Source organism: Camelus bactrianus, chromosome 28, assembly GCF_048773025.1.
Source record: "Camelus bactrianus isolate YW-2024 breed Bactrian camel chromosome 28, ASM4877302v1, whole genome shotgun sequence".
Classification (NCBI taxonomy): domain Eukaryota; kingdom Metazoa; phylum Chordata; class Mammalia; order Artiodactyla; family Camelidae; genus Camelus; species Camelus bactrianus.
The window spans coordinates 17,335,094-17,347,121 of NC_133566.1; the positions used below are offsets into that span (position 1 = coordinate 17,335,094).

Here is a 12,028-nt window from a genome sequence, read left to right on the forward strand (position 1 = left end):
ATTACTTTGAGATGATTTACATAATTATATATAAAAGCTATAACATCAGGGCTTTTAGAAAAAATAATCTTCAGGTTAGGCAAAAATTTTTTTTTCAGAGGTCACAAAAAACAACCATATAATTAAAAATTGATAAATCAGACACTATCAAATTTAAAAATTTTTCTGCTCATCAAAAATATTCTAAGAAAATGAACAGGCACACCACAGATTAGCGGGATATTTGCAAAACATTTATCTGACAAAGGATATGTTTCCAGAATATATAAAAAATTCTAGCAACTCAATAATAAAAAGACAAATACAAAAACTTTTTTAAATGGGCAAAAGATATAAAAAGATTATTTCATTCAAAAAGATATATGAAGAAACAATAAGCAAATGAAAATGAACATGCAAACTGAAACTACAATAAGATATCATTACATACGGACCAGCAGACCTAAAATTAAAGACTAACATCACCAAACACTGCCGAGTCATGCAGCAGCCAGTGTTCTCATACACTGCTGGCCCAAGTGTAAAACGGTGCAACGTCTTTGGAAAAAGGTTTACCAGTCCTTATAAAACTAAACACACTATGTACTCTATGCCATGGTAAGTCCAATCCTAAGTATTTACTCAAAAGAAATTAAAACATAAGCCCACAAAAATGTTTCTATAAGAATATTTATGGTAGATTGCTTGACAATAACCAAAACCTGGAACTAGCCTAGGCATTCAACAAAAGAGAATAAGAGAGGAAACTATGGTACATTCACACAATGGGATACTACTGAACAATCAAAAGGCTAACTATTGACACTACTCAATAGTATCTCAAAATCACACTGAGTTAAAAAAAGTCACAAACAAAAGGGTATATACTGTATGTGATTCCATTAAAGTTCTACATCAGACAAACTAATACACTCAGGAAAAAATCAGAAAATTGGTTGCCTTGGGGGTGGGGAGTAAGTGCATACTAAGTAGGAGGGGGCAGGAAGGAACTTCTGGCCATTCTGATAAAGGTCTGTTTCCACGAGCATATGCACTAGTCAAATCTTATCAAATGACACACTTAAGATTTGTGCATTTCATTATGTATACATTTTATCATAAAAGGAAAAGAAACAGGGTAAATACTGAATTAATGTTAATGATACACATGCTGAAATACTAAGGGAAAAAGTGTACTACTGTCTGTAACTAACTTTGAAACATCAAAAAATGATAGATTGGATAGAGGAATAGATAAATGGACAGGTATGTGATAAAACAAGTTTATATAGTAAAATATTAGTTGTAGAATCTGGTTGTACACATGTTTGTATAAAGTTCTTTCAACCTTTCTTTATTTTGAAATTTTCTTATTAAAACATAGAGGAAACACTCTAGCATTCTCAAAGATAGATTTATTTTCCCAAAAAAAGATACTGAGGACATGGACAGTTAATTAAAGGGCAATGTTTAGTTACAATATTTGACTTGGAGTTTTTACAAAACAGTCTACTTACTTTTAATTATTTGGCTTAGTGGGTACATATGCCATAAAGTAATTAAAACAACTTACTATACACAAGATAAAAAAATTCCCACAAAGTAAAACAGTATCTTAGATAAATGTGTACTTAATCAGGATAAAAATATCAAAAACACTTTTTTAGGGTCCTTTGATACATTTAATGTTTTTTAAAAAAATCATAATTTCTAGGTCTCTGTAACCAAAAAAGGAAGGCTATGGTCTGTGCTCAGCACACAATCTTAAAATGAAAGTTACTATGTATTAAAGAAATGTCATAATCATCAATATTGCCTTCAAAAGTATTTTATAGGGTTTTGGAAATCCCACATAATTTTATGTGATTAAAGATATAATATTCATTATACTCACGTACTTGAGGAACGTTGCTATCGACCCACTTGGAATTTGGTAAAATATCATCCCACAAAATCAGGCATCGAGCAAGTGTCTTAAAAATGCAATACAGAAAAATCAATTACAGCAGGCAAAGTTCATAGATTCTGCAACAATGATAACATTATAAATAGGACAACTTAAGAATCGGTTCCCAACTGATGGAAATTTTGAAAAATTAAATATATACAGTATCAACTTAAGCTACTCATTAAAATAAACTGAAGACTTAGATTTTATCACAAAAAAACTGAACTGATCATCATCAAAGTTTGGAGGAGTTGTAGAGAATTTTTGAAAACTTGCTCCATAAAGGAAAATCATGAACATAAGAATTATTCATAGTTCCATCTACATAGAGCCTCCCATATGCTAAAAACATACATTTAAACATTAAAGAAGAGGGAAAATTGGAGGAAATTATATCAATTACTATCACTAATTATACCCTTAATAGTGTTACTGCATCCTTAATAATAATGAAAGAATGTAAAACAAAGTGGTAATGAAGTCCCTCCCTTGTTGCTATTAGGAAGTTCTGAATAATAATATGAGGAAGTTGAAATGTCACTCCAAGTCTTATATACCAATGTAGTTGCCTTTCTTGGCAATTCCTACAGTCATATTTGGGAAATTTCAAAAGAATACTATCAATTACATATATGCATGATGGCTTAACATTACAGGTTCCCTTGTAGAGACATTTATATTTGCAAGCTAAACTTGAGAACCACAAACAGACTACATATCTTAAAAGAAGTGAAAAACTGCAAAGTATCATACCCTAAGCAAGAGAAATTCTGGCTTCACAAAGTCCAGCAAATACATGGTGTCAGGAGCTCGGAGCCAATCTGCAATGGATCTGTTGGTGGAGGATATCAGCAAGCATTACTGCTCGAGAAGAGAACAAAATAATCAAGAATCCCAGGGAGGGTGTAGCTCAGTGGTACAGTGTGTGCTTAGCATGCACAGGTCCTGGGGATTGAACCCAGGACCTTCATTAAAAATAAATAAACCCAATTACCTCTCCTCCAAAAAATAAACAAACAAATAAAAATTCCAAGACAGATTTCAAGAATTTCCTCTCCACTGCAACCACCGCCCTATTTTTTTCCATAGTACTTTCCACCCTCCAAACATAATTTTTATTACGTATGTATGTATATCTTACTATAAGCTTTGTAAGGGCAGATATTTTTAGTTATATTTTGTTCACTGAAATATCTCCAATGCCAGGAAAGCAATGACATACACATTTATCCCAACAGTAAATGAATAAATCTGTTTTTAACCAAACTTTTTGTTAATTTTGCAAATACTCGGTTTTTCTAAAAAAGGAATTTATTTACAACACTGAAAAATTTCTTGAATCTTAAAATGCTCTTTAAATTAAAAGACTTAAAACATGGTTTAATGTCTCCTACCCAACTTACTCTTCTATGCAAGACGTAAAAAACAAATGCCAACGTCTACTTTCAAGGGTCAGCACTAATTACTCAATGTTGCAGAGGCAGAAGGTAGGGTCATTAGGAAAGCTGTTGAACTAAGCAGAAACCACTTTTGTGAATGGTAACCTGAAATATAGTAACGCTAAGTATTTCTGATTCAACCAGACCTCACAATAACATGTAAAATTAATGAAAAGGAATGTGGATATCACTGGATTGTCAGTGACTCAACTGAAAAACAAAAATGAATAGAAATGGGCAACTATACTGTCAGATACCATTACAATAACAAAATATACTATTTCTAGATAAAAATCTATGTAACTTGAAGTATTTGAGAGCACTAAAATCAGGCTGATCTAGCACAGGGGAGTAAGTAAGGTAATTTAGTTTTACTACTGAGGTCAGAAACGGAGTCACACTGTCATGACAAGGGATGGGCAGGGGAGATGCAGTACCTGTTATTGGTTTTCAAGTAGATCATAGCCAAAGCCAGAGTGGCACCTGGACAAGTTACGTCCACATTTATGGTGTCTCCTTCCTATCGAAAGAAAAGTTTATTTGTGTAAAGGAGTTCTGAATTATTATAAAATTCTTCTGAACACTAGCGTACACTTAGTTAACAAATTTTACAAAGGTTGGTATGAAAACTACTATTTTCAAATTGACCTCTTAGCTTCCAGCATTTCAATCTGTTGCTTCATTTGGACTTACTTTGATTTGATAACTTGGAGATTTATGTTTCTCCCGGTGCATCCCTGCTTGAAAGCGCCTGTGGCCTCCAACCATGTACTGATAAAGCTGCTCAGGCACGTTGAGATCGGACATCCCTATCAGATTACTGCCATGCTGGAAAATGGAGGAACAGACACGTGAAAGGAAATCTCAACGGAAGAAGATCTGTAACACACTCTCATGGCAAAGAAAAGAATAAACTAACTTCACAGCTGGGTATTTTGGGCTATCAATTAAAATAAGTATTTCTCATGAGCTAATACTCAATCTATTAATAATTCACATTAAAATTACAGTTCATCTACATACAAGTTAATACTTTCATTTCATAAATACCGTTAACTGCACTAACAGTTAAAGAACATACGAGGTGGTACGCAATGGCACCTGAACCATGAACACCTGAACCCTTCCATTTCTGTGCCTATGAGCTATAATTACAATAATAAAAATAACTTCCTGAACACTTAACTCTCTTCCAGGCACAATTCGGTGTGTTTAACATGAGTTAACTTCCTTAATATGGCAATTCTATCACATAGCTACTATTTTATAGATGAGGAAAGTGAGGCACAAAGAGATTACATCCAAGGTCACACAGCTAGTGAGGATATAAACAAGGCAGCCTGGCTCTACGATCTACCAAGTTGCTTAATCACCAGACAGTGCCGCGTTTAGCGACGTGACTCACTCGTCAGGACCAGAACTCAGGTCCTAATTCCCAGTATGATGCTTTTCCCTTGTATCATCTGCCTCTTTAGTTCACGCATCAAGTGTGAAGAGTCAAAAACCTAACAGACCTTTCTTTACACAATTCAGTTTCTGGTGGTTCTTCAAAGAACCCACGTTCTAGGTGATGGTGGCATTTAATGCAATTTAATGCAATTTCTGGTCATTCTATACTATGTCTCTTGGATAGGGTCACAAACCAGCTGCTATCATGGCAACATTCTGGGACATGTTGAGCACCAGGGCGCCAAAAGCGGGTTATGGTTTATATTTAGTAACTATCACAGACTCTTAAGGCTCCCCTTCATACACACATTTCCACTGTTTCCTGTTTTCTAACTGAGTGGGCTGCCACTTCTTCATCTTATGTCTTGAACTCTTTTCAAGAAACTTCATTCCCTTGGTTCATTCATGAACACTTACATCTAAGTCACGGGGGAAGAAACCTTAAAAGTCCCACTCTTCACTACACTTTCTCTCCATTCCCCAATCTGGCATTTTGAAAAAAATCCAGAACAAAGAAAGAGCTGAGAATCAGGGTTAAGTCAAGTCACAGTAAAGCAGAGTGGTATTCAGAGCAAAGTGTCAAGGTTATTTGTCTCAACAAGCAGAGGTCGGTTGTAACTGAAGCATCTGAAGGCACAGACTCTGCTTACCCCCAAGCAAACCATGCCCAGGGCCAAGCCAGCAGCTAAAGAGTAAGACTCTCTGTCAGTGCAGTATTCCATCTCAGGACCAGGGGGCCTGCCTGGAAAACAGAAAGCAACACAGTTCAAGCTGGCCTTTTAAAATCCAGACTTGTGAACTTTTTAGAGTCCCTTTCTAGTAAGTTGCCTAAGAACTACGGATTCAACATAAACCCAGAGAAAGATCTAACATTATCACAAATGGTGTCCACAACTGTCGGTTTACTACAAAATAAAGCCCCAGACTGGTTCTTTCAATTTGCCAATTTGAAAGCAATGACTTTAAAATATTGTGAAATCTTGTTTTTATTTTTAAAGTAGGAAAAATTTTTTTAAGGAGAGAGGTGCATATAAAAAGCTTCAATTTGTAACTTCTTTCCTTTTGTTGATGTTCTGTTATTTTCAAATTCATTCACTAGATGTGGTGAAAACATGTTCAAATACTGATAACAGGCAGGAGAGATACTTAAATTTTTAAGCATTAAATATTATGTATCCAGACACTTACTCTGAATCTATATAATACTCAGTCCTACTGTGATAGAATTTCTTTATATTCATGCTAAAAGCTTGGCTGGATGCAAATTCATACTTCCAAAAAGCATCCCCTAACTCTAACTCCATCCCTTTTGCGTAGCAAAGTGTATTATATACAAAGACTCCTTCCTCCAAAAAAAAGTTCACATTCCTGGGATTTCATCTCCAGGAAAAAAAAAAAATTTAAAGAAAGAAAAAAATTAAACACAAGTATTCACTGCAGGGTTTACTGCCTAAGAGCAAAGAATTGAAAACAACCTAAAAGTCCTATAAAAGTAAGAAAATGGTTAGGCAATTTTCAAAACACCGACTCAATGATTGCACAATATAAAATTTTAAAAGCCACTTATGACAATGACATGTGAAAAGGGCAGTACAAAAACGGTTTGAACATTCTGGCGGTCATTATACAAAAGAGCACGTGCATATGAATCCAGATGAAACCCTCTACATACAATGTGAAAGAGGTGTGTCGTGGCTGGGAGATCTGTGTAATGCTGGCATCACCAGATATCACTGTGATACAGCCGAAGAATGCTAAATCACCTTGCAGGTGAACAAGCTTTAAAAGCCAGTCCTGAGTATCTCCTGAATAAGTATTTCTCAGGCCAACAACTTAACGCTATTACATATTTTGCTAACAGGAAAATTTCAGCTTTGTGAACAGTGTATTTCGTCCTTATAGTAGACTAAGTTGTTGATCCCAACTCTTCCCTGCCCGCAGTGCTGTACATTCACATCCACACTCTTGTTGACAGAGTCTCCTAGTGTACCTGGCTGTGACCTAGGATCCAGGCAAGCATGATGTCAGCAAAGGTCTGAAACATGCTTCCATTATTTGGTTCTCCCTTTTGCCCTTCTGTCATCACCATAAAAGAAGCACACCCTCCAGCCTGGGTCCCAGGATAAGGCATCTGGAGCAGAGCCAGAGCAGCAGACCCACAGGTATATACCCTGAAGCAGAGATGCCGGGGCCAGCTTTGTGGCGATCCTGAAATACATGTAGAAAGGTCCCAAGTAGGATAGAACCAGACATGTAAGTACGTATCTAAATTACTGAACATACCAATAATGCCAATAGCATTTCCAAACTTGTCAGAAAAAGATGACTATATGGAAGGCAGATTTCAGAAAAAAAAATGCAGACTCAGTTGAAAACACAGAAAAGGCATTTCATCACTAACATACCCTACAGCATATAAAGGAGGAAAGCAAGAGTCAATCACTCCCATTCTGTTAGAAGTGCAGCTGCCCAACGGAATAAACACTGCGCTTTTAGGGATCAAAACTATCAACTTTGAATTTTAAATGTAGACCACTGCTAGACATTGCCTGGTAAAGACAGCAAGATAAACAGCATGCTCACATGTGATTAAGACCACAGGCTACCTCATTAAATGGGACCAGGGGAGCTCAGAATAGGCTGGCCAAGTAAGAATGCAGACTAATAACTGCATAATAACATGAGCTTTAGAAAACATTACTTGTAGTTTTTTTTTTAATTAGTACAGATCATTCTATGCTCACAAAAGCTACAATTTTTCCCTTAATTTTTATTTTTCTATTACTATTATTTTTACTTTGGTTCCTGTAGAACGGGAAAAATGGATGCTCATGAAACCACAGCACTATTACTGTCATACCTATTTCGGCCAACAAGACTTCTGCAGTGTGCCTGTGAGCTGTCCCCTGATACACGAGGCCGATGCCAACCACTGCAGCCACCTGGACGTTGTGAGGCACGTCGAGCTCCGTGGACGTCGGGGGTAGGAGAGCAGGAATGTGAATGCTGAGAAGCCGTGTAATTGACATATCCATGGTGCCTAGTTTAGCCGCAGAAACACCAAGCAGCAGTCCGATGCTTGTCATTTCATGACCCTAAGAGAGGAAACAAGACTGAGACTTAAGTCACTACCAAAACAAAAATGTCGTTTTATATAAAATACTGCCTGCCAGTACTCTCAGTAAGTACTTTTACGTGACAGGCACAGCGAGAGGCTCCAAGAATACAAGAGCAAACTAAAGAGACATGGCCCTTGCTCTCATGAAGTCAGAGCCCTTTGGAAGGAAAAGTATTAAACAAAAAAAATTAAATATATTGTTAAAAGCTCGTATCAATGAAAAGATATCAAGATTATGAAAGAGTATTTTAACAGAGCTTAATTTAGATTAGGAGGGACTGGAGAATTATGAAGAATTTTTAAAGAAGTGAAATTTACAATAGGACCCGAAGGATGAGTACAAATTAGCCAGGAAAAGTGGTAGAACAGGGGGGCACTAAAATTTACAAAGTGAGAGAGAATGATGTCAGGTGAGGGAACATGCAAATGACTCTGAGGTGATTCAAAAATAAACCCTCACGTTGATGGTCAGCTGACCACAAGGGTGCCGAGACAACTCAACGGCAAAGAACAAACTTTTCCAAAAAAAGTGCTGTAATAACTGTAGAGCCACATGCAAAAACTGAAGCTGGATCCCTGCCTTGCATCATACACAAAAATTAACTGCCAGTGGGTCACAGAACTAAATGTAAGATGTAACTAAAGCTAAAAAACTCTTAGAAGAAAGCACAGGTGTAAATTTTTGTGACCTTGGGTTAGGCAATGACTTCTTAGATATGACACCAAAAGCAGAGCAACCCAAGAAAAAAATGGATGCACTGAACTTCATCAGAACTAAAACCTTTCGTGCTTCAAAGACACCATCAGAAAATGAAAAGACAACCCAAAAGACAACAGCATGGGAGAAAATTTTTGCAAATCATGTATCTGTTAATGGACTAGTATCCAGAATACACAAAGGACTCTTACGACTCAATAAGAAGGCAACCCAATTAAAAAATAAGCAAAGGATTTGAATAGATGTTTCTCTAGAGACGACATACAATGACCTAAGAGCACATATAAAGATGGTCAATGTTATTAGCCATCAGGGAAATAAATGCAAACCAGAACCACAATGAGGTATTACTTTGCATCTACTAGGATGACTGTAATAAAAAAGACAGTGTAGGCAAGAATGTAGAGACACTGGAATCCCCATGAATTGCTGGTGGGATTATTAAATGGTATACTCACTCTGGAAAACATTTCGGTAGTTCCTCAAAAATTTAAATAAGAGTTACCATGTGACCCAGCAATTTCACTCCTAGGAATATCCCCAAGAGAAATGAAAACACTCATCCACACAAATATGTGTACATAAACATTTATTGTAACATTTTTCATAATAGCCTAAAAATAGAAATAACCCAAATATCCATCAACGATGAATGGATAAATAAAATACAGTATATCCACACAATGAAATATTTATTCAGCAATAAAAAGGAATGAAGTGCTGAGACATGGTATAACATGGACAAACCTTGAAAACGTTACAGTAAGCAAAAGAAACCAATCATAAAAGATTGTTTGGTTCCACTTGTATGAAAGGTCCATAATAGGCAACTCTATAGAGACAGAAAGTAGGTTAGCAGTTTGCCAGGGGCTGGAGGGAAGGGGAAGAGAGGGACTGCTACGAGGTATGAGGATCCTTGGTGTGGTGATGAAGATGCTCTAAAATTAGCAGTAGTAATGGATGCACAGCTCTGTGAACATAATAAAATCCACTGAATCAGACACTTTACATGCGCAAACTTTTATGGCATAAAAGTGGAAGAGTTTATGCCAAGAGAAGGAGTTCGGTTTGCTCAATCAGTCTCTATGGTTGGAATGTGGGGAACAAAGGAAAGAGAGGCACTAAGTAAGGCTGGAGCGGTGAGGAGGATCACAGAGGCTCCTGGAATGTACACTCAGAGCAATGGAAGATCACTGAGCACTCTGAGCAGGGAAGTGATACACCCTAATGCATACTTTACAAAGATCACCTGCCTGCTGAAAGAGTGGACTTAGAGGTATAAGAATGAAGAAGAGCAAAGATAACAATTAGGAGCTACTGTAATCGCCCAAGGGAGGCACAATGCCAGGACTGGGAGCACGAGTTCTCACCTTGGTCAAGTAGTCGTGGATATTGAGAGTAGCCAGCTTGGTGAGGTGCCCATTCAGACCCAGGGCCATGAGAAAGCCAGCATACTCATTGGCTAACTCAGCGTGCTTGGGCTTATTGTAAACAATCCAAGCTGAGTCGATCTGGGAGGCAGGGGCTATCTTCAGGCCGGCAGCCACACCATTGTGGAAGCTGGCCCAGCTTGTCATGTTGGGAGGCACATCGATGTTTCCACTGTTCAGGTCTACTGTTGTGTTCCGAGGAGGGGCTCGCCCTATTCAGGCAAACAAAATTTAAAACTGAGAGAATAAAAATTCACAAAACTGTTAAATTTAGATTTTTGAGAACAGAGATTATTTTCCCTGCATTCAAAACCCTTACCCCCATAACACCTGGAATTATATTAGTTTATTATGCACGAACTTTTATACATATGAGTCAAACCTGATGCCAAGTGGAAAAACCGTAACTGTGTAAAATAACTCACTGTTCTTTCTGCTAAAATACACGGGACTATAGTAAGATAACTGATACCAACTCAACTTTATACAGATCTGGTTAGGAAACCCACTACTTTGAAATCTTCCTTTCAAACAGTAGGAAGCTTATTAAAAAATAAAATGAAAACTAACATCACAAACTACATGAATAATAAATTCCAAAATGGGATTGATGGCAATGATGTTACTTTCAAATACACCATCCCATTTTTTTCTCTGGTTAAGGAAAAGTGACGTTTTAAAAAGAGACAGTGGCCTTTACGAATCTGCTCTATCTCTATCTATCTCTATATACAGATATCTAATTATATGCTATTGTTAAAAATGCAAAATTGCATTCAAAGATACCTATATAAACTACATCATTGTATACACTTGAGTTACCCAGTGAAATGTAAGAGTAGTCACTAAATTTAAATTTATGGTCAGTTTAAGAGCAATGTAAATTAAATGTTCATGATGCCGTGTTTTCTTTGAATTTCTTTTCTTGAGTGTTTTGATTTTGATCTATACTGTATATAGGAATACATTGAATTTTTTTATATTTTTAATATTCTGTATGAGTTCAAGTCATGGATATTTAAAAGAAATATTCTAAATATTGCATAAAGTTATACAGTTCACTACAGGTTTGAAAATGGGTTTTTTAAGGAGTTCTGAAAGTTATGTAAATTTTAAACAGACTCAGTGTCTCATCTGTAGTCTGTATATGCACACACAGACACAAGCATAAAATAAATTTGTATTTACCATTTGCTTTCTGTACCTAAAAACTAACTCAAATGCTGGTCTGTGATAGCACGACACAGGTGACAAGCTTGTGAGTTATACTTTTACTTTCTCAAAAATGGCAAAGAGATTAATAATGAAAAAGCAAGTAAAATTTCTAGAACAGCAATTCATCATATGCATAAGACATAATATTTACATACAACAGAACACGAAAGGCAATGGGGTAAAGCAAATTTTCCTGAATAAGAATAACTAGAAGTTCAACAGGCAAAATCAGCCTGGGTTAAGGAACGATTTCAAGTAATTATTTTTTTCCTAAATGAATTTATTACTAAAACAAGATCGTCTTTTTCTGGGGGGGAGGCGGTGTTTGGAGGGGGCCATAGCAGAATGACTAAAAGGATAAAACTTTGGATGAATGTCGTAAATACATTTTAAATTATGCAAATTGACCTAAATGTACTAAGAAAGAGACAACAATGACTCATGTATTTGTTTTTTAACATCCACCCAAATATTACTGCCCAGATTTAATACATTTTAACATTTGTCAATTTTGCATGAGATTTTCCTTTAAACCCAAACTTTTATATAAAAACATTCAAAGAGGTGAAAAACTAATAAAAGGAACACCTACACACAGTGCCCTCCATCAAGGTTCAGTAATTGTTCAGATGTTGCCATGGTTGCTTTATCTCGAGAGAGAACAGCTAAATACTGAAGGTAACTCTGCTGGATGTGCCTCAGTGGGATTATGGCACCACAACAGGTGTGATA

The 12,028-nt window shown here is 36.4% G+C and overlaps 1 protein-coding gene across 16 annotated transcripts in view; it reads right to left on the minus strand.

Moving 5' to 3' along the window:
* Nucleotides 1-12,028, minus strand: part of ANAPC1 (anaphase promoting complex subunit 1) — a 394,152-nt gene that overhangs the window by 343,569 nt on the left and 38,555 nt on the right. For all 16 annotated transcript variants that reach the window (XR_012502944.1, XR_012502949.1, XR_012502945.1 and 13 more), the window contains 7 exons: nt 10,022-10,293; nt 7,676-7,910; nt 5,466-5,557; nt 4,060-4,194; nt 3,804-3,886; nt 2,681-2,759; nt 1,878-1,952 (listed from right to left, as the gene is read on the minus strand). Coding sequence is in view for 5 of the 16 variants with exons in the window: in XM_074354503.1 (XP_074210604.1) it covers nt 1,878-1,952; nt 2,681-2,759; nt 3,804-3,886; nt 4,060-4,194; nt 5,466-5,557; nt 7,676-7,910; nt 10,022-10,293 (971 nt within the window). In the remaining 11 variants the exon portion in view is untranslated. The remainder of the gene's footprint in view (nt 1-1,877; nt 1,953-2,680; nt 2,760-3,803; nt 3,887-4,059; nt 4,195-5,465; nt 5,558-7,675; nt 7,911-10,021; nt 10,294-12,028) is intronic.